We start from the raw sequence: 19,867 nt of genomic DNA on the forward strand, positions 1-19,867 counted from the left end.
ACATTCTGAAGATGTATACTTTTGTGATATGTACCAAAGTTGTAATGGATACTCTTAAAGAGTACAAGCTATCTTCCATAAGTTTTGTTTAGATTGTTTTGTCGTTATAATTGAGACACCAGTTTGTGTCGTTATATCACATCACAATATGTTCAAATTATAGTATTCTATAATTACAGTGATCACTTTGAGAAGATAACCAACAATTATCGAATGAAATATTTTATATGACATTATAGACGCATGATGTGATAATCCAGGCCATCCGGGTTTAAGAACACCTGTTATGAGAATTTGAAAATTCTTATCAAATAAAATTTTATGTGCTGAAACTCCCTCATATGTCGTATATATATTCAAAGGCAGGACAAAATGATGAGGTTGAGTTGTATTTCAATCGAATAGTTATAATGAATTGATTGAGAAAAAAAATACAAGAGATATTAATGATTTTGAAAAATTGTATAATGATAGGTGATTTGAAGTTCACCATGATAGTAAATGACCTGAAGTTCACCGGAATGATAGTAGGTGACTTGAAGATCACCAATAAGTTTACAAGTATTTTGTGATTGATTTAAGTATCATAAATAAGCATCATAAATCTCTTGATCGGGGCAATCATACGTCAGCACGAAAAGAGAAAATATGAAGAAAACAACTGCATATTATATCTACTCCCCATAATAAATGTTGATCTCCAGAAGAGAACAAAAGTATGTAATATTTATAAAAATATACGTTGAAAAGTGTATTATTTAGTTGGTGAAATTTTTTATGCCCCATAACATATTGAAAATATTTTCCCAACTTAGGGGGAGACGAGCAAGAATAAGTTGGCAAAATTGAAAGATAATAAATTGATCCCCATATGAGTAAGTGTACATGCCAGCTTTATGTCCTCGAAATATGTTTGGACATAAATATCTATGACTTGATTGTGTTAAATTGTTACATGTTCAAATGCATAAAGGTGTATGATAGTCATATTATATAAACGGTTCCAACATAGTGATTATATGAAAATTAGGCAAGATAATGCAGTTGATGATATTTTTGAAAATAAAGAAAACACTATTAATTATATAGTTTATGAAATACCCTTCAAGTGGTATAGATATCTGAACAATAATTGATGGCCCGTAAGAAAAAAATGAATGGTACCTATTAAATAAGTATTCAGATATCATTGATGAATAGCATGCAAAATATATGTTGAAGAATTTTCATGATACCGTTAGATGATGGAACCGAAATATAATGCATATGCGATAAATAATAGATTTTGAATAGGGGATCGTAAATCTATGTCTGTTTCGATATAGACATAACTATAATGATCAAATGAGCTCATGGGCCTGAAGTCCAACAAGTTATGGGTTTGAAATATCCACACTGTACAGTGTTTTGCATTTGAGTCCTACATTCATATACATATGTAGTTAATAGGTAAATGCATCATTCATCATACATTTAGTTTGTTTTATGTTTTATCATGGTATGGTATAGAATTATCTAGTTATAATTTCATATAACATGTTTCAAAACTATTATGATGTCGTATATGAAATATGAATCCAAATAATGGTAAGACGAATTTGCAACTCTATGAAAATTTATAAGATGAGATTCCTGCTTCATTGGGTTAGTAGTTGTAAAAGAAATATAATATTGATTTAATAGTATGTTATGAATCATACAAATAAGAAAAGTTCCCGAAGAACTTATTCATGATGTTCTTAAACATCTAGCCTTTGAATTTGCATAAAAACATCCCAACATTGATGAGATATTGTCAAAACTCAAAAAGAGTATTTTCGGAATGTCGTCTCAACCAGTAGTTTGAGTACTTGAGAGTTTTGAAATATACATATTAATTTACTCTTGAAAGAATTCTTGTACAAATATGAATCATTTTAAAATATAAGATAAAGGTATGTAATGTCCTTCCAATGGATATTATGTCATGGCCCAGAAAAACCATAAATAACATTATTAGCTATATTATAACTCCAAGTTGGACGATGATATTGTTATTTATCATGTATTTCCATGAAAGTATGACCAAAAAAAAAGTTTGATCAATATTGATCAAAAACTACAATGTATGACCTCCAGAAGAAGGTATGTATGTCCAACATGTATGGATAAGTCTTGTAATATCATATACAAGAAAATGTAATTATCTCAGGTGAAGCTAAAGAATTATTATATTATGCATCAGAAAAATCGAAAACAAAGGTATCGAATGAGATAGAGAAAAATACATGATGTTACAAGTATTATTTTCAAAACAATTGAAGATTCAAGTTAAGCTTTGGAGAATCAATTTTCAAGGAACTTCATGCTGCTACATTTGAAAAGCTACTCAACAATATTGGATGGATTGCACAAAAAGATCTCAATTGATGTATTCATCAGGGGGAGAAATACGCGTTGCACTCTTTTTCCCTTAACCAAGGTTTTGTCCCACTGGGTTTTCCTGGTAAGGTTTTTAATGAGGCAACATTTCAAGCGTATTATGAAGAGCGATGTACACTTTTTCCTTCACTAGGTTTTTATCCCTCATGGTTTTCCTAGTAACGTTTTAACGAGGCATAATCTTCAATAATGGACGTCCAAAGGGGAGTGTTATGAAATATTATGTGGATGCCCATTATACCCCTAGTATCTTTATGGGATATTCTAGATCTAGGATTTATTGTTATCCAAGCAAACCCTATTATATTGTATGTATATATACCTATTGCTTATGGAATAGAACATATCATTGTTCTCTCCCAATTTCTCCTCTCTTTCTCTCTATTTCACAACAAAATTTCTATTTTTGCCAGCTACTCTGTACAAACTTTTAAAGTCACCGAACATTTAAAACTATTAGCAAACCCCATATCATAATACGGAGTAGATGATAAACTCGTCTTTCTTATACACCTCAAGTAGATACCTTATCATCTGAATCCGTAATTGTTCTAATGATTGTGGATATATTCTGAGGTTGGTTTCCTTCATCATTTGTGGTAACAGTTTTCCCTTTCAAAAATCCAGAGTATAACATCTCAAATAGAGTATAACATCTTCATCATCTCTGAGACAGCTTAGCATACCTGGTCTGATTTGGATCATTGAAATCGACATGATATAGGCCGAAGCTGTATTTATAGCCGTATAACATCTCAAATAAATCCAAGAATGACCAAACAATGTACCCTAATTGTATTCGATCTGTTTCTGCAAAACAATATATGGAAAAAAAAATTAAAAAATATAAAAAATTTTGAAGCAAATTCAACAGAGTGTGGTGCATACTGTAAAAACCAACTCAGTCTTAAGCTAGGAACTTTGATAGGCCAGTTGTTAAATGGCAAAGAAATATTAAATGGGTTTGGGCAACTAGAGATAGGATGAATAGTCCACCTAGCAGCAATTTTTTTTTTATCAAAAAGATGAAATTGTTCAATAGAGACAAAGTAATTTGTGCATTACAATAGGTTTATTTCATCATGGATTGTTCAATTTATAATATCAAAAACACAATTTTTGTTTCATTTTCTTAATTTGTGCATGGATTTGGGAGAAGAACATACTTGCATGTATCGGCGCGATTTCAAGAGGGACGGTGGTGGAGTTTTGTGATATTGTTTGTTTGATGTACTCTTTTTCTAGTTTACACTAAATCGAATTCGAATGTCCAAACACAATTTATTAATTTTAGTTTTCGCAATTGTTAAGATTTTGGCGATTGCAATAAATTTGTAATATTATTTGTCTTTTTTTTAAAAACTTTTATTGACAAATTTAAATGTGTTTGTGTAGGAAAATGAGAGATTATAGGGTTAATCTAATATATATATATATATATATATATATATATATATATATATATATATATATATATATATATATATATATATATATATATATATATATATATATATATATATATATATATATAAAGGGGAGTTTTTTGGAGAGTATTTAGAGCGCCACATAGGATTTCCACGTCATCCTATATACATAACTAATATTTATTTAAGATTTATTAAAATAAAAATAGATAAATAAAAATCCGATAAAAGATAAATAAACACTTAGTAAATTTAATAGGGGTCAACTAGTGCTAAAAATATAAAAAAAAAAAGATAATTGTTTTAGGAGTCCAAAAGATAAAGGAGAGATTAATAAATAAATACTTAGTAATTTTAAAAAGTACTCCCTCCGTCCCGGAATACTTGACCTGTTTTCCTTATTGGACCGTCCCTTAATACTTGACCTGTTTCTAAAAATGGAAATATTCTAACAATATTATATTATTTCTCACTCCACCCCTATTAACCCACTTACCCCTTACTCCATACAAAAAATAATTAAAAATTCAACCCCTACTCTCCCCCAACCCCACCTCTTGACCCACCTCCCACTAACTACATTAAAATAATACCCCACTATCAACTACTACCTATTAAATTAAATAAGTCAATTCAAGTTCCTTAAACTCTGTGCCGGTCAAACTAGGTCGAGTATTCCGGGACGAAGGGAGTAACAAATTATGTATTCCTGTTGTAATTTTACTTTATTGATCCGTGCATCGCACGGGCTTAATTCTAGTCTCCATAATTTGGGACTTCTTTCCTTCCTTTTAATTTTTTGTGAAGAAATTATTTAAGCAAATTTGTCAAAAACTACCTTATAAAATCGTATTTTTGCGATAAACTACCTTACAAAATAAATTATTGTAATTAACTACCTTATAAAAAAATTATGTTGTATTTAACTATCTTATAAATATTTAATGTTGTAATATACTACCTTTGTCTAAAAATTGTTTTAATGTTGTAATATACCACCATTGTCTAAAAATTGTTTTAATGTTGTAATATGCTACCTTTGACTAAAAATTTCAGTGGTGACTCTACGTATGCACATCACGCACATTAAATTACTCATTTCCCCTAAGATGCCACATGCACATAATAAAGTCAACCAATAATTTCGATTTTATGTTCAAAATCTAGTTAAAGGTATTATCTTACAACATGAACTTTTTACGGATTTTTCATGAAACACCCCTCAAATTTCACGAAATTCACCAAATGCCCCTCGACTTTCAGAAATTCACAAATGCCCCTCACCTTCACTATAATACCCAAACTACCCTTACTACTGACGCGCCGTTAGTCCTCCGTTAGCCTACTTTCAAATTCACCAAATGCCCCTAAATTTTAAATAAATTCACCAAATACCCTTAAATGTAAACATAATTCATCGTATACCCAAAACTGAACAATAGCTTTTTAAAGTCCAACGACTAGTTTTTGGGTTTGAAAAGTAGTTGTTGCTTGTTGTTTTGTTATAAATAAGCCTGATCTGAGTGTTTATTGTAGTTTATAAATTGTTTTGTTGTAGTTTCATCTCATTTTGTCATGGGTTTTCATTCAAAATCGTCATCCACACACAATGAGTCCACATATATTAGAGTTCCTAACCAATTTTGTTATTGTGGGAGGAAATTTTCCATCCGGAGCTCCGATACAACACTCAACCCACAAAGGCTATACTACAAGTGTGATCCATGCAACAATCTGAGATGGTGTAAGGGATTAGTTGAGCAAGAAAACAGGGGAAGCATTGATGAAGGAGAAACTGTCGAAAATCGGGGAAATAGTAAGATGCAAGAAGATGTGAAGCAAATGAAGAAGAAGCTAAAACAACAACAGAAAGTAGTTAATGTTGTAATTCAAATGGGAATATTGATGTTTGTAATCTTACTTTTGTAATCATGAAGTGAATCAATCTAAGAGCAACTACTTGTTTTTGCATAATTACATATGCACAAAAAACCCGCATTTGGGAAGCATTTCTGTTTTAGCTTAATTTTTAAAAAATATGTGCACCATTTACATGTGCTATTGTTTTTTTAATCCAAAATCAAAAAGTAATTCTAGCCCCCAAAAAGTCACACGGCCTCATGCTTGCTTCGACCTTTTCCCCTTGGGTGGTGCCTTGGATGTACTTGAACCATCAGATGTTGCCTTCCTCTTCTTTGTAGGAGCTCTCTGTTTTGGTGGAGCCTTGGAATTGCCAGTTCCATTCTTAAAGGTCCTTGCATTGTGGCCCATTTCCTTTCACTTGCCACACTTGACTGAACTATGCCTCTTCCTTTTCTTAGCTTCCATGGCACCCCTCTTTCTCTGTTTAGGGGGTCTTCCAGCACTCCTCTTGATCCCAGGTGGATTAATGGTGGGAAGGGAGTACTTAGGAAACTGAGTGGGGTCAGGCATTTGGTGCATATGCTCTGCATGTGTCTGTTTATAGGCAGCACCCTTGAAATACCCAGACACAAAATCTTCAGGGCTAAGTCTCTGCTTGTAAATCACCCGCAAACCATGTTTGCAAGGGATTCCAGAGACCTGCCATACCCCACATCCACACTTCCTGGTGGCTGGGAAGTGTACATTTCCATCCCTCACCTCATATTCCCCACCTCCATAAGGAGTAGAGTAGAAAAACCTAGACTCTGCACCTCTGAGCTCAAGTTCCTCTCTGGCATACTCAGTTAAGTGGTGAGGTTCCATGTTGGCATCTTTGTCAAACCTGATCCCAATTCTCTGCATGGCGCAGTGTCTTATTGCTGCAAATCAAACAGAACAACCAAGGGAACATAAGATGCAAGAACATGTGATAATCAGACATGATAAGCAAAGTAGAATCGAACCTGGTTGTATATCCGAGGTATCAATTTCCCCCTTCTTTTCGAGTTTTTCGTGTCTGATTTCCTGTTCATACTGTAACGGTAGGTCTTATTGTCAATTCGTCATATGGTTTATTTTTAACATTCTTAATTTTGTGGTATAATTTTTGGGGTGATTTGAAGGTGGTGGATAATAACGAGCCAGTGTCATCTGAAACAACAATATAGGATTCGAAACCATTACTTGCTTATCAATACTTTGAGAATGTTCGAATTTTTTTGATGGCGGTTAAAGAATTGAATCTTCCTGCCTTTGAAGCTTCTCATTTGGTAAGGGAAGTAACCCTATTTGAATAAAGTCTAGATGTTATCAGAGAAGATTGTTTCTTTAATTCATTTCTCTAAATATTGTATTTGCTCTTAATGATTCAGGAGAATTTCGAGGCAAGATCTGCAGCTAGGATAGATGATTGCATTCTAGCACTTAAATCTTATTAGATGATTGCATCCTAGCACTTAAATCTTATTATGAGTGGAAGGAGTGAGTGGAGGAAAAGGATTTTACAAGCATGTAACGATTAAATCTTTGCTTCTGCAATCTGCAGCCAAGAACTTCTCTCGACCTTTGAAAGCAATTTTTTCTCAACCTTGTAGGCGGTTAGACATGTCTGGATTGTCTGTTGAGGATGAAAATCTGTCTCTTACAAGTTTATTTCGCTATATTCTTGTCTCTCATTCATATCTGATGTTAATGATCTTATAATAGTATTAGGGAGACCAGTTTACATATTTCAGCTTCTATTTTATTTACTAGTTTATTGATGAAATTCATTCATGAATGTGAGATCAGTTTACACTGTCTAGAAGATTTAATCTCCACTTTTAGAAATTAAGATTCAAGTTATAATGAAAACATGTACTCTTGACATTATTGCACATGTTAGAACTTCCATTGCAGTAAGCACTGCTAGAGATTAAATGCAAGACCATCATGGTTGTAGTGTACATCTAGGTTCTTTCTTTTTCTTTTTGCTTAGTTGATTGTGGGTGAAATTAGCTGCTAACTAGCTGTGAACCTGTCCTTTCTCATTCATTTTTCATTCTTATCTCATTTTCCTTTTACTTTTAGTTTTGTAGATTACATTGTCAAGGCACTTACAAACCATATGGTTGATTCAAAGGAGAATATCAACGATAAATTTTTTACTTCTCTTCAAAATGGAAGTAAGGTAGAGAAATTCAAAATTAATGTCACACAATGGTGCAACTGATTTCATCTTTCAGGTTCATTTATCCATGTACTCACAAGACTAGTCGGATCAATTTTACATAAGCGGGAAACTTGATGCTTCTGTAGAGAAATTATGTGATGCTTCATATTAAGTTGAATTGGGAATGATGTTCTTTTTTTTCCATAGCCAACTCCAAAATTGGATTGAAATATGTATGCAATGAATTGTGTAGTTTTTCACTGAGGTAGTGAATAGGATGAGAAGTTTTCACTTATTTGGGTGCTACCAAGTACCAACGAAGAGAGTTTAGCACTAAAAGATGATGAGAAGGTTTTTTATCGTCGTCTTTTGTTTGCGTTGCTCTTATTTCAGATTACCTTTCTTCTGCAGGTTGGAACTTGGTTATGAACGAGGTCGTAACAATGCTGGATCACATACAGACCCCTCTCCAATGCTAAGAAGGTAAGTACTTGGTCGAGCACCACACTGAAATTACTTCCATCATTCACTTTGTTGAATCTTACTATGTTTCTGGTGCTCCCCGCTTATGATACTCTTTTTCCTTGTTTGATTTGGGTGCATTTAAATTTATCATCCAAAAGGTAGGATGCACATACACAGAGAAGACTGCCTTCAAATGAGCAACATCAACTACTCGCATTATAGCAAGTTATTCTGGTGAGTCATTTTTGGGTTTCAAGACTTTCAACACTATCTCTTTTCCATTGTCTTTTACTTCCTTTTAAGAAATAACTGTTGATATACATTGATGCATCCTGGATTATGAATCATGTGATATTGTAAATGCATATGGACTTTAGAGGTCTAGAAGTGAAAAATGATGCTTGATTAATGTATAAAGAATCAAAACTCGGTAACTACTAGCTTGCTTATCATCAAGTGACTGATGAATTAAAAAGTGATACCACAAGTGCACGGCGTCTGTTGTTAGCAGATACTTAGAAAATACGGGTCGATCCCACAGGGAGACAAGTTCTATTAGTTTTTTCCCAATTATATAAACTATTTCAATAAACGGAATGTAGAATTTGGTTTACCAGCTAATGAACTAAAGCAATAATAAAAATGCGTAATTTATCAATGAATTAAAGGTCTAGGACGTATGTTCGGTTCACCATGCTTATACCAATCCAAGAACACAAATCAATTCGACAATGAATAAACTAAGCCGAGTAATTGAAGTGCTTGTTAATCCTACTGCCGGGTCTTAACACTTTCAATCCAACATATGCAGTACGGTCGCTAGCATAATCATAATTGCCAATTGCACCAAGCCTCTAAGAATGTGATCTTTCGTTTCTAATTCCTATTAGCTAGATAATCAATCCATGATATTGGCCAATTACATGAATCAACAATTAAAACAAATCAATTGGAATTACTCAAGCAATAATCTATAAATTAACAAACTTTAATGCAATCATGGTATAAACAGGCTTTCCTTACTTAGCCCTAGAATAAAACTACTCGCTCATAATTGAATTAACAAACATGATAGAAATAATAGACATGAATTTCATAATCAAAGGACAAATTAAACTAAGGAACGAAAACAATAATAATCAATTAAAGCAAAAATAATTCTTGAATTACCTCTAGATTGATGAATTGAAATATTGAAAAGCTAGGGTTCAACAATGGAAGAGAGAAGAATAGAAAAAATGACGTGAAAAAGGAATTCTAAGGAAAATAAAAGCATAAGGGAAACAAATTAATTCCCTTGAAGTATTTATATGCTTCCTAAATTCTAATCAAAATAGGAAATAATAATAATTACATAAGTTATGATTTAATTTGATGATCACGAAAACGAAAGCACGAGCGGAAATCACTTGGGCGCAAAAACCAGTGGGCCCGTTGGTCGGTCGCTGGTTTCCGCGCCCAAGGATAGGAGTTGTGGGTTGTGGGCGAATCAGATAGTTGAGTCATCTTGTTTATCTCATAACTCTTGTTCTACAATGCCCATAGGGACGTGTGACCTACCGTTGGAAACCTCTTTAAGCCTACTTTCTAGCCCAATCAAAACCTTCTCATTTCGACATGTAGAACTTGAGATATCATCAAAAGAGTGAACTCTTGTCCGTTTGATGCTTTGAAAAATAATGTTTAGCTTCGTCGTTGACTCAAAATTATCCCTAGAGACATGTAATGATCCTCGAGCCAACATCTCATCCGTTCATCATCCGAATCAACTACGAACACTCCGAATGCATCCAAATGACCGTAAAATCACCTGAAATATTAAAGAAAACACAAACGGGTGTAATAGAGTACGATAGCGACAACTTTTGCAAATATGACCCTAAATGCAACTAAAATGATAAAAGTGCCTAATAATGTAACCTAAATGCGCCTAAAATATCCGATACAAATATGACTCATCAGTGACCTATAGACTTTTATAATTTTATCGTATTATTAGTTATCTCTTGTAAATTATAATTATTGTCATTAATTTTTTGCATTATCTACTATTGGAAGGGTATATCATGGAGAACATGGAGTTGGATATAACGGTATGTTGTCTATGGAGTCTATCTTCTCTTGTGGTTTAGTTTAAGGTAGTATTTATTTGTTTTCTAAATTGTTTAATCTTAACACATTTTTCAACCGAGTATTTCAAGTTGTACTACCATTATATTAATTCTTCTAGAAATCCTATTAGCTCAAATGGTAGAGAAATTTGCCACACACATATATGTAGGTTCGAGTCCTACGTAGGTTGAAATTTTATATTATTGTATACGCTAAAAAATAGCAATTCTAATTAAGACGCGACTCGATTGCTGAAACTAAGATATGCATCGTCTCGAACAAATGAGGCGACACCATAGAGTATCATATGCATCGCCTCAAACAAAGTAGGCGACTCTAAAGAGTACCATATGAGTCGCCTATAACGAAGTATCTAGGCGACACCATAGAGTAATATATGCATCACCTCAAACTAACCAGGCGACACCGTAGAGTACCATATATGCATCGCCTAAAAAGAAGTAAGCGACTCTATAGAATACCATTTTTTAGTTCAAACACATAAATCGGAACTTACAGGTTTGTTGTTTTACCTTGAGTAATTTAACTTGGTATTTTTCATCTTTATTAAGTAAAAATAATGCATGCATGCTCAAATTTAAATCAGGATGGTCCCTAGATTGAATAATAAAATTAGTGAACTTACAGAAATATAAAATGAGTTAATAAGCAATTTTCTTTTGAATGATCACGGTGCTTGCATCACAAAATAAACTTTGAGATTCTAATTATCTTAAAAAAAACACTTTAATATCAAACAAGATCTTTGAGTAAATTTGCTAAAAAGACACTTACAAGTCTAACGAAAATTTCGAAAGATATTTCTTTCCTCCATTGGTAGTGATCAGATCTCATCTTTTTCGAAAAAATAATCCCGATAACTTGATTTATATTTGCAATAAGCACAAGAGATCTTTCAATATCCTGAATTCAACCAAATTTGTAGTTACCCATATGAAATATCTATAATTATAAAATGCAAATTCAACCAAAATTGTAGTTACCCATATGAAAGATCTATAATTATAAAATGCAAATTCAACAGTATTAAGTTAAGATCAATTACAAAATAAACAAAATTAGCTTACCAGGGCTTCGGTAGGGAGGGGGGGCGAAGGAGATGGTGAATCAGTTGAATACATGCGTCCCAAACAATATATTAACTCATTTGTTTACTAATGTCAACTCAAGCGTTCCAAACCCGCCCCAGGTGAAAAATCGGATACTTTTCACTATCATTAGTTGTTTTGTTTGACAGTTGAGATGGATTTCTGAGAAATTTTTGTGAATATGATCACAGTCTATGGTGATTGAGTTGGTTGGAGAAGATGAATGGGGTGGCGGTGGTTGGAGGACGTGATTATTGATGGCGCTGGAAACTAGAAAGTTTCCCTCATTTTTATTATTCTTTTTTTGTTTTAGATATTAGTCCGTAGTTCCTTAGTTCTTTACTCCTAACCAACTTAACTAGCTTTTGGCCCGTTCTACGCACGGGCTATATTTTAGGAAACACAATTAAAAAAAGTGGTAAATTGACATACCAAAATGATAAAGGTATAAATGTATAATACTTCACTAAAAACTTTCACTAATAATTTTGATAGTACGTAGACAAACTAAAATTTCCAAGATATATTGTGTGGAAGCATTACATTTATGAAATATATTATGAGCTCCCACAAGACCACAAATACATTCTTAGTTTATGAGTATATCTTTTTATCTTAAAAAAAAAATGAGAATTAGAGAAATATGCTAGTACGGAGTAACTAAGTTAATCACATGTATTCTTTGGATTAAACCAAAGAATTCCACAAATCTTCAATATGCTAAGAAATTCACCATTGTTGTTTGTTGGATTAAAAACTATGTTTCAGTTGCAAAGTATACATGAAGTTTCGCACCCTATCCTTTGCATCACAATCAAGAAAACTACCAAATAGGAAAATGACCTAAGAATTAAGAGTTGTTGATCAAGCTAACCAAACGTGATATGTCAAAATTCTGGAAAATATCAAAGACTAAACCTTTTTTTAAAAAAAACTCGGAATTATGCTTATAGAGTTAGGGTGTGGTAGTAGTAGATGTCATATAGATTTCAAAACAAAAATGCATCCATATTTGTCGGTTTTTTAAGTCGTTTGTAAAAGAACTTGAAATACGATGACGATTGAGGCAAGTCAGGCAACGGGATGCAAAGAGATGCACCGTAGATTTGAATGGGCTAAAAAATGAATTTAATGATAACATTAACTAATACCAACCTCATTAGAATAAATATTTTTCCAGAAAACAATGGGGTGGGCATGAATTAGAAGTTCATAACATAATTTTAACTTTCACCCACCTATAGGAAAATAGTAAAATTCTTCAGAATGAAGAAATTTAGCAAAATAAGTCAGGGATGAATGTCGGTCTATAAAAAATTGTAAACATGTAGGTTTAATAAATAGTCAAATTGATTATTAGCACAAAAAATATAGTCAAATTTATTAACACGAGAATTATAAGCATCTGAAACGTTTCTCATTCTTGATTCACCATAACCGCCAATGTATTAATCAATGTCTCTAATTAAATTGTTCTAAACGGTCAAACTAAAATTGGAAAGGGAAGGATAAAATGTTGAGGTGACTTGTTATGTATTAGATGAAGAATTGATTATGTATTCTTGGTCACGTGTCTTCTAAGTGGTGATGATTATGTGTCATCCACGTGTCTTCAAAATGGTGTTGTTTACGCGCGTGCCCTTAAAATGTAGTTGGTTTTCTTTTTTAAATATTAGGTATTGATTACTCCTTAGTTCCTTACATTTTTATTTTTATTTTTATTGTTATTTTTATTAATTTATTTTACAGTTTTATTTTTTAACCAGTACAACTCTGGCCATTAGCTAGATGAAACTACCTAACCACAATTCTATGTTTTAGTTATTTTTAATGCTAAGTTATTTACATATTTTTATTAAATATTAAAAAAACGATAATATAGACTTATATTAATATTAATGTTATAATCCCCGTGGTCATAGAGAATGGTGGGATATTAAAAAAAAAACATTATAATCGTCTTACATTTTGATGCAGATAACTAAGTAAGCTTCATCCATTCTCTCATAATTAGCGAGATTATGAGCTTTAATAACTTAGTGTCGTTCAAGCTTATTACATATAACTACAAGATACGACCAAACATGTTCACCTATTTACAGATAATATCCGCTATTTACTTTTTAAAGATCTATTTAATACATAAATACTTTCTTCCACTTCTTCTACTTCTTCCACTTTAGCTATTTTAAAAAGTTTAGTGGTAAGGAAAAATTAATAGTTACAAATTATATTTTTAAGGAGTACCTTCTAAATTATTTTGGATTACCGTGCGTGGCATGGGTCTTAAACTAGTATTTTAATAAATTTAACTCACTATCCTAAAACTATATGGCGGTCAAAGTATATCTCTTTACTTAAATACGAAGGGGATAACCCTTGTAAAAAGAAATGGAAGGAATTCACCTCTCTTATTTATTCACTAATTTTTACACTCACTCCACCCGTTTTTCATATTCACCTTAAAAATAAAACCAAAAAAAACGCAGGAAATAGATAAGTTTGTCGACACATCCCCATCTATAAACATCTTTCATTTATATTCATCATTAAGAGTACTACCTACAAAATTAAGTTTTTGTTTCCCACGAGAACTAAAACTAAGAGTACTACTTACAATATTTTCTTTGTTAATACTAAAGACAAAGAAAATTTTCAATCGCGTGTTTTGAGAAAAAAATTAGTTTTTGGTCCCGGGTGAAGCCCCGGGTTACTACATTAATAACATTCACATTTTTATATATTTTTTTTTGCATCGGTAACATGAAACATATAATATCTTAGTGGTAAAAGCTTGTATATGAAGATGAAATGGGTCAAATGACCCATAAGTAGGGGTGTGCAAAAATTGGTCCGGACCGAAAAATAGACCGGACCAGACCGACCCAGACCGGACCAGACCGGACCGAAGGCAACCGGTCCGGTCTTCGGGTCGAGAAATATTAATTTCCGGTCTTCGGTCCGGTCCGGTCCGGTCCGGTCAAAAACCCGATTTTGGACCGGACCGATTTTTCCTTAATAAAATAAAATATATTCTATTTAAAAATGTAATTCTCTCCTTTAATATGTTGTAAATATTACTATATTGTGATATATTTTATTTTAGATTCCAAAAAAGGCCTTAAACAATTGGCTTTATATATATATTTTTTCTTTTTTACCATAATTTTTAGAAAAAATAAAAAAAAATATAGAAATAGGTCTACAACCGGTCCGGTCCGGGTTTTGGACCGATTTTTTCGGTCCGGTCCGGGTTCGGTCCAAGCATAATCGGTCCGGTCTTCGGATCTTGAATTATCAAAATTCGGTCTTCGGTCTGGTCCGGGTCGGTCCGGTCCGGGTTTGGACCGATGAACACCCCTACCCATAAGCATAGCGCCACATGTCACGTATTGTTAAATTATTGGAGAATATATTATTTGATTTGTCATATTATTCGTGGGCATACGCCTTTATTTATAAATTAGTTTGTCATGCCACATAATATTTCAAGCTACTTTCATTTCTAGCTAGTTAGTACCCTACTGTTAGCTACTAGCTTGATATTTAATGTAGTCATATTTGTCAATCAATATTTAAATTTAATTTAATTTAATTTAATTTAATTTAATATTATTTTATTGGCCAAGTTTTTTCAAGCAAATTAGTTTAAATAATCTAATTTGCTTAGCCAAGCTAATTTATTATTTCAACTCCAATGGTCAAGCTAGCTAATAGCTTAGAATTTATAAAAATTACAAGCAAGTCCCTAGTTACAAGAGATGCTCTTAGACTCCGCAAAGTTTACTCCGTATTTTGTTTGGCTGAAAATTCTTTTATAGCCCACCAGTATTTCCATGGTCCATATAATTATGACCATAAAAGAATTTCAGAAATTATAAAAAATAATATATGTTGTTCCGGTGTTGAAAAGATGGAAACAATGGGCTTCGAATGAAGGCCCTTTTGTATGTGTTGAAGATCTTGCTTGTTTGAATGAGTGGAGTCCGAATTCACCTGCACAAGAGCAAAGTTACTAGCCTCGGGGGTGTTTCCGAGAAAAGCCCCTCCGATGCCTAAGTAAGAATGATGCTCGGATTCTAGAGAGAAGTTCTCTAGAAGAGTAGTCTTAAGGCGGTAAATTGGACGTACCTTGAGGTGTGAGCCTTGGCGGCCTATTTATAGTGTTTGCATAATAAATGCCCATAGGTCATTTATTGCTTTTGGGCCTTGGGCCTTGATGGATGGCTGACTAGCCATTGGTGGGTTTGATGCTGTTTGTTTAGAGCCATTGGGCTTTGGACTTAGTGGCCCAATTGAGAATCAATTGGGAGCCCAAACAACATGCCCCCCAGACCCGGTCCATTTAGAATTAAATGGGTGGGTTTCCAGCTGTCAGAAGTCCGAAAGTTCCCTCTCTTTTTTGAAAAGAGATGATTTGCATTGATGACAAGTGTTGGGAATTGTACTGTGTTATGGAGATCGTGGGTTTGAGGAAGTTGATGCGCCCTTTCTCTTTTCTATAAATACTGGGTGCTTTGCTCCTTTTGAACTTTTTACTCCTTATTTCAAACCCATTCTCTCTCTAAATTCCGGCGATCGCAGTGCAATTTGCTTCTTCAGATCTACGAAATTCGGCCAACTTTAGACTTCGGGAACTTGTGTTGTTCGCTTTATCGGCGAATTCCGCTTCGGAAAAAGGTAATTTGTTTCTGAGTTCTCCTTTTTTCTTCGTTCTTCCTTCTACCCCTCAATCTAAACCCTAGATCGAGATTTCGCGACCATGGCAAAGAATAGGGGCAAAAGCAAGTTCGTTGTTGGCTCCTCGAGTGAGAGAGAGAACGTGCCTTCGGGGAGGTTACCGAAATCTTCGAGGGGTCGACCTTCGGAGAGGCCGTTGGAGAAGAGTTCGATTGGTTGGGATGCTTCCGAAGATGAACGCGCAACCTCTGGTGAGAGAGCTGGCTTTTCGGGTGCTCGTCGTCGTTACTCCGAGTTTCCAGTTCATTGGACGGAAGCTGATCCGAAGGGCAAGTATGCCTCAATTTTGCATGAGACCACGCAGATCGACGGTCCGTTGGAGAAATCGGTCAGCGGTGACTGGTTGGTGGAAGCGAAGTTAGGGAATTATCATCGGAAGGCCGAGGAGCTATACGGAATTCAGCATGCCTTGGGGTATTGGTGCGAGCTTCCTGAGCAAGAGCGTCCTCGGGTGACTCATCCACCGAGGGGGTTCATTTCCGTGTATACTCACCATTTGGAGAATGGTCTCCGCTTTCCTCTGGATCCGTTCGTATCCGAGCTTTTGGTGTCGTACAACATTAGTTTGGCCCAGCTCACACCCAAATCTATGAGGCACATAATCGGATTTAGATGGGTGTGTGACTTCGTCAATTTCCCCTGCTCTGTCGCTGTTTTTCGGGATCTTCACGATCTGGTTCTCAACCATGCTTCCAAGGGTGATGGGTATGGTTGGTGGACCATTGTCAACAAGAAGTCCCGAAAGAGGGGGGATCCGAACTACATCACGGCGTACCCCTACCTTAGCTCTGACCATAATTGGAAAACGGAGTGGTTGCTCGTCCGTGTGCCGACGGATCCGAAGCATCCCAACTTTTATCGTCCTCCGAAGTGGTTCGTGGCTCCTGATCCTGATATGAGGGGTGTGGCAGCTCCAGATCGGAACCATCGCCACTATGTGGACCTCCTCCAGTGGTTCTTGGCTCAAGAGGATAACCATCGACTGCCGTCTAGCTGGCTTCCGAATCTCAATTACATTTTGAGGGAGGACATTCTTGCTGTTGCCGGTCTCAGCAGGATCTTTGACAGGGGTAGGTGTCTTTCGGCTGAGACCGTTTTTCAGTGAGTTTGTCCTCTTTCCTGCTTCGTTTTGCTGACATGTTTTGTGCTTTGTTTTTGCAGAGTACGGCTTTAGCCGCATTGATCCTAAGAAGTTGGGCATTTCTTTGGATTTGAAGACTATTCACGACCCGGCTCCCGAGTACAAGTTCGGAAAAGATAACCCTCGTAATCCTCGTCTGAAGGATTACGTGTTGTCTCCTTCGGGGGTTGCTCGGATATCCGAAGTTCGAGCTGATCCGTGGGATTCCGCCTCCTCTGTTGAAGCTGTTCCTGTGAAGGTTGTGCTTCCTGAGTTGAAGACAACTTCGGACCCGGTGAGTGTTCATTTATAGGCTCGATTTTCTGTTTGTCTTTTTCTTTTCGGTTGGCCGTCGGCTAACGTCTTGGTCCTGGACCATCTTTTTAGGGTCCTGGGACTGACGCTGTGCCGCGTGCCGTTCCTTCGGTTTCATCTCCGGCTCGGATAGATATCTCTTTATCTAGGAACCGGGTATTTTCCGCTTTTTTCTCTATTTCTTCCTTTTTCTTCTTTTATATTCGTTGACCCTTGGTCTCCCCTTTTTAGGATCAACGCAAAAGGAAGGGTAGCACTCTTTTGAGGCCTTCCACGCATCCGAAGAAAGCGAAGGCTTCTCAGCCCTCGGAGAAGGTATTTGTTCTGACTTGGAGTTTTTGTAGTTCGTTTCTCCCTTTTTCTGAAACTAATCTTTGAACGCTTGCTATGTAGGAAGCGGTTTCGGAAGTTATGCCTCCTCCTAAGAATCTTCTTCACTTCATGCCCTTGCCGGGGCAGAAGTTAAAGAGTGTGGTGGTTGCTGAACCGCCGCCCGTGGATCAGCCGCTGATCGAGGAAGATATCATCCCCTCTCCCCTGAAACCATCTGCTGCTTCGGGGATCGAAATCCAGGATATCACCGAGGTGATGGAGGCGATTGAAGCCGATTTTGTTCCTGGTTTGGTTGTCCCTGAGGTAGCTGAGGAGAAGGAGTCTGCTGATCTTCCCTTCGAGAGAGAGAAGAGTCCAGACAAGGAGATGATAGATCTCTCGGGCCCCGAAGCTGCGGTCCCCGAGGTTCAGAAGGAGGTTCCCTCTGCTGGAGAGGAGGAGCAGCCCGAGCAAGGTTTGACGAGGAAGAGGCGCCACTCAACTCTGGGCTCTACTTCTACCTCGGCCCTGGATAGGCTGATCCATGCTGATCCCTGTTCGGATGTTCCGCTAAAACGGATCCCCGAAGAAGTAAGGGAGGCGATGGCTCGATATGCTAGGGCTCCGATTTTGGGAGAGGACCCCTTGGCCCACGTGGGATCCTTGGTGGGCCCCGAGGCTGCTCGGGAGAATCTGCTTCGTGCTAACCCGCAGTGGAGGGTTCCTGGGGCCGAAGAGAGGAATCCGGCTATGATGGCCCAGTACTATCTGAACGAGGTAATTTGCTAGATTTTTCTCTTTGAGTTGTGTTTTTGTTTTATGTTTTTCCTATTTTGCTCATCTTTCTCTCGTTCCCAGGCTGTTTTCTGGTCTTCGTTCGCTTCCGAGTGTAGCTCGGTTGAGGAGAAACAACTGAGGAAATATCGTGAGGCTTATGCTCGTGATATTCCCATTTTGGACCAGAAGGCTGGGCAACTCCTCTCCGAGCTTACGGAACTCAAGCAGCTGTACCTTCATTATAGTCGCGAGGCTAGAGAGTCTGCTGAGAAGATCGGGACCGAGGTTGGCCAGCTCATCTTCCGAGTTGAAGAGGATGCTGAGAAGATCGCTTCCTTTGCTGAGGAAAAGAAGGATATGGCCGCTAAGTTCGCTAGCGAACTTGAGGAAAAAGATAGACTCTTCCAGGAGATGAAGTCTAAATTTGAAGCGGCCGACAAGGAGCATAAAGAGGCGGAGTTAAGGCTCCACCATTTTGTCCAGCATCGGGAGCTGATCCAGCAGCAAGCTGATAAGGTGCCTGTCCTTCGGCTGAAGCTTCGGGAAAAGGATGACTATATTCGGAAGCTGGAGCAGGAGCGAGTCAACCTCTACACTGCTGATCAGTGTAGAGAGCAGTACTGGAACGGCATCCTGGGTGCTCGGCGCATGTTTGCGAAGCACATGCCTCACTTCCCTTGGAACGAGAAAGTTCCCCTATGGATGCAGGCCGAGGACCACTTGGTGGAATGCCAAGCTGATCGAGATGAAGCTGAAGCTGAACGCCAAGCTGCTCTTGCAGAGGCTCGGGCCCAGAAGGCCACTTCCGAGGGTGATACTACTGCTGGGGGTTCTTCGAAGGACGCTCCCCTGGGGGCCGCTCCTGAGACTCCTAAGAGTTAGGGACTCGGGCAGTCGTCTTCTTCAGAGTCGGTCGGTTCCAGTTGAGGACTTCCGAATATGTGCTTGCTTTTCCCCCTTTTGCCTCGGCGCTGCGTTGTACTCGTTTCTTTTTGCTTTCTTAGTACTTCGGTAG

The 19,867-nt window shown here is 36.5% G+C and overlaps 2 protein-coding genes and 1 long non-coding RNA gene across 3 annotated transcripts; 1 reads left to right on the forward strand and 2 right to left on the reverse strand.

Annotated features, from left to right (window-relative positions):
* Window positions 1-6,125: 6,125 nt before the first annotated feature.
* On the reverse strand, window positions 6,126-6,614 carry LOC110798862 (uncharacterized). Its single transcript, XM_022004060.1, has one exon. The coding sequence runs from the start codon at window positions 6,612-6,614 to the stop codon at window positions 6,126-6,128; it is 489 nt and encodes a 162-aa protein (XP_021859752.1).
* Window positions 6,615-9,543: 2,929 nt separating this feature from the next.
* Window positions 9,544-13,410, reverse strand: LOC130462871 (uncharacterized). The gene is made up of 3 exons (XR_008923726.1): window positions 11,568-13,410; window positions 11,275-11,403; window positions 9,544-10,177 (listed from the first exon to the last, which is right to left on the reverse strand). It is a non-coding gene; the product is annotated as an uncharacterized lncRNA (long non-coding RNA).
* Window positions 13,411-17,613: 4,203 nt separating this feature from the next.
* LOC130463568 (uncharacterized) lies at window positions 17,614-19,667 on the forward strand. Its single transcript, XM_056832734.1, has 5 exons — window positions 17,614-17,743; window positions 17,995-18,078; window positions 18,157-18,852; window positions 18,934-19,457; window positions 19,634-19,667. Exons 3-5 carry the CDS (start codon window positions 18,175-18,177, stop codon window positions 19,665-19,667), a joined length of 1,236 nt encoding a protein of 411 aa, XP_056688712.1. The 5' UTR covers window positions 17,614-17,743; window positions 17,995-18,078; window positions 18,157-18,174.
* Window positions 19,668-19,867: the final 200 nt, after the last annotated feature.

The sequence above is a fragment of the Spinacia oleracea genome, chromosome 6 (assembly GCF_020520425.1).
Source record: "Spinacia oleracea cultivar Varoflay chromosome 6, BTI_SOV_V1, whole genome shotgun sequence".
Lineage (NCBI taxonomy): Eukaryota > Viridiplantae > Streptophyta > Magnoliopsida > Caryophyllales > Amaranthaceae > Spinacia > Spinacia oleracea.

What these genes read in the sequence shown, in the direction of transcription:
- LOC110798862 (XM_022004060.1), bottom strand. Translation starts at nt 6,614, where the DNA reads ATGCAGAGAATTGGGATCAGGTTTGACAAAGATGCCAACATGGAACCT.
- LOC130463568 (XM_056832734.1), top strand. Translation starts at nt 18,175, where the DNA reads ATGCCTCCTCCTAAGAATCTTCTTCACTTCATGCCCTTGCCGGGGCAG. An exon ending in CCCAGTACTATCTGAACGAG is followed by an intron (nt 18,853 to 18,933) that starts GTAATTTGCTAG and finishes TCTCGTTCCCAG; the next exon opens with GCTGTTTTCTGGTCTTCGTT. An exon ending in AACCTCTACACTGCTGATCA is followed by an intron (nt 19,458 to 19,633) that starts GTGTAGAGAGCA and finishes CTGCTCTTGCAG; the next exon opens with AGGCTCGGGCCCAGAAGGCC.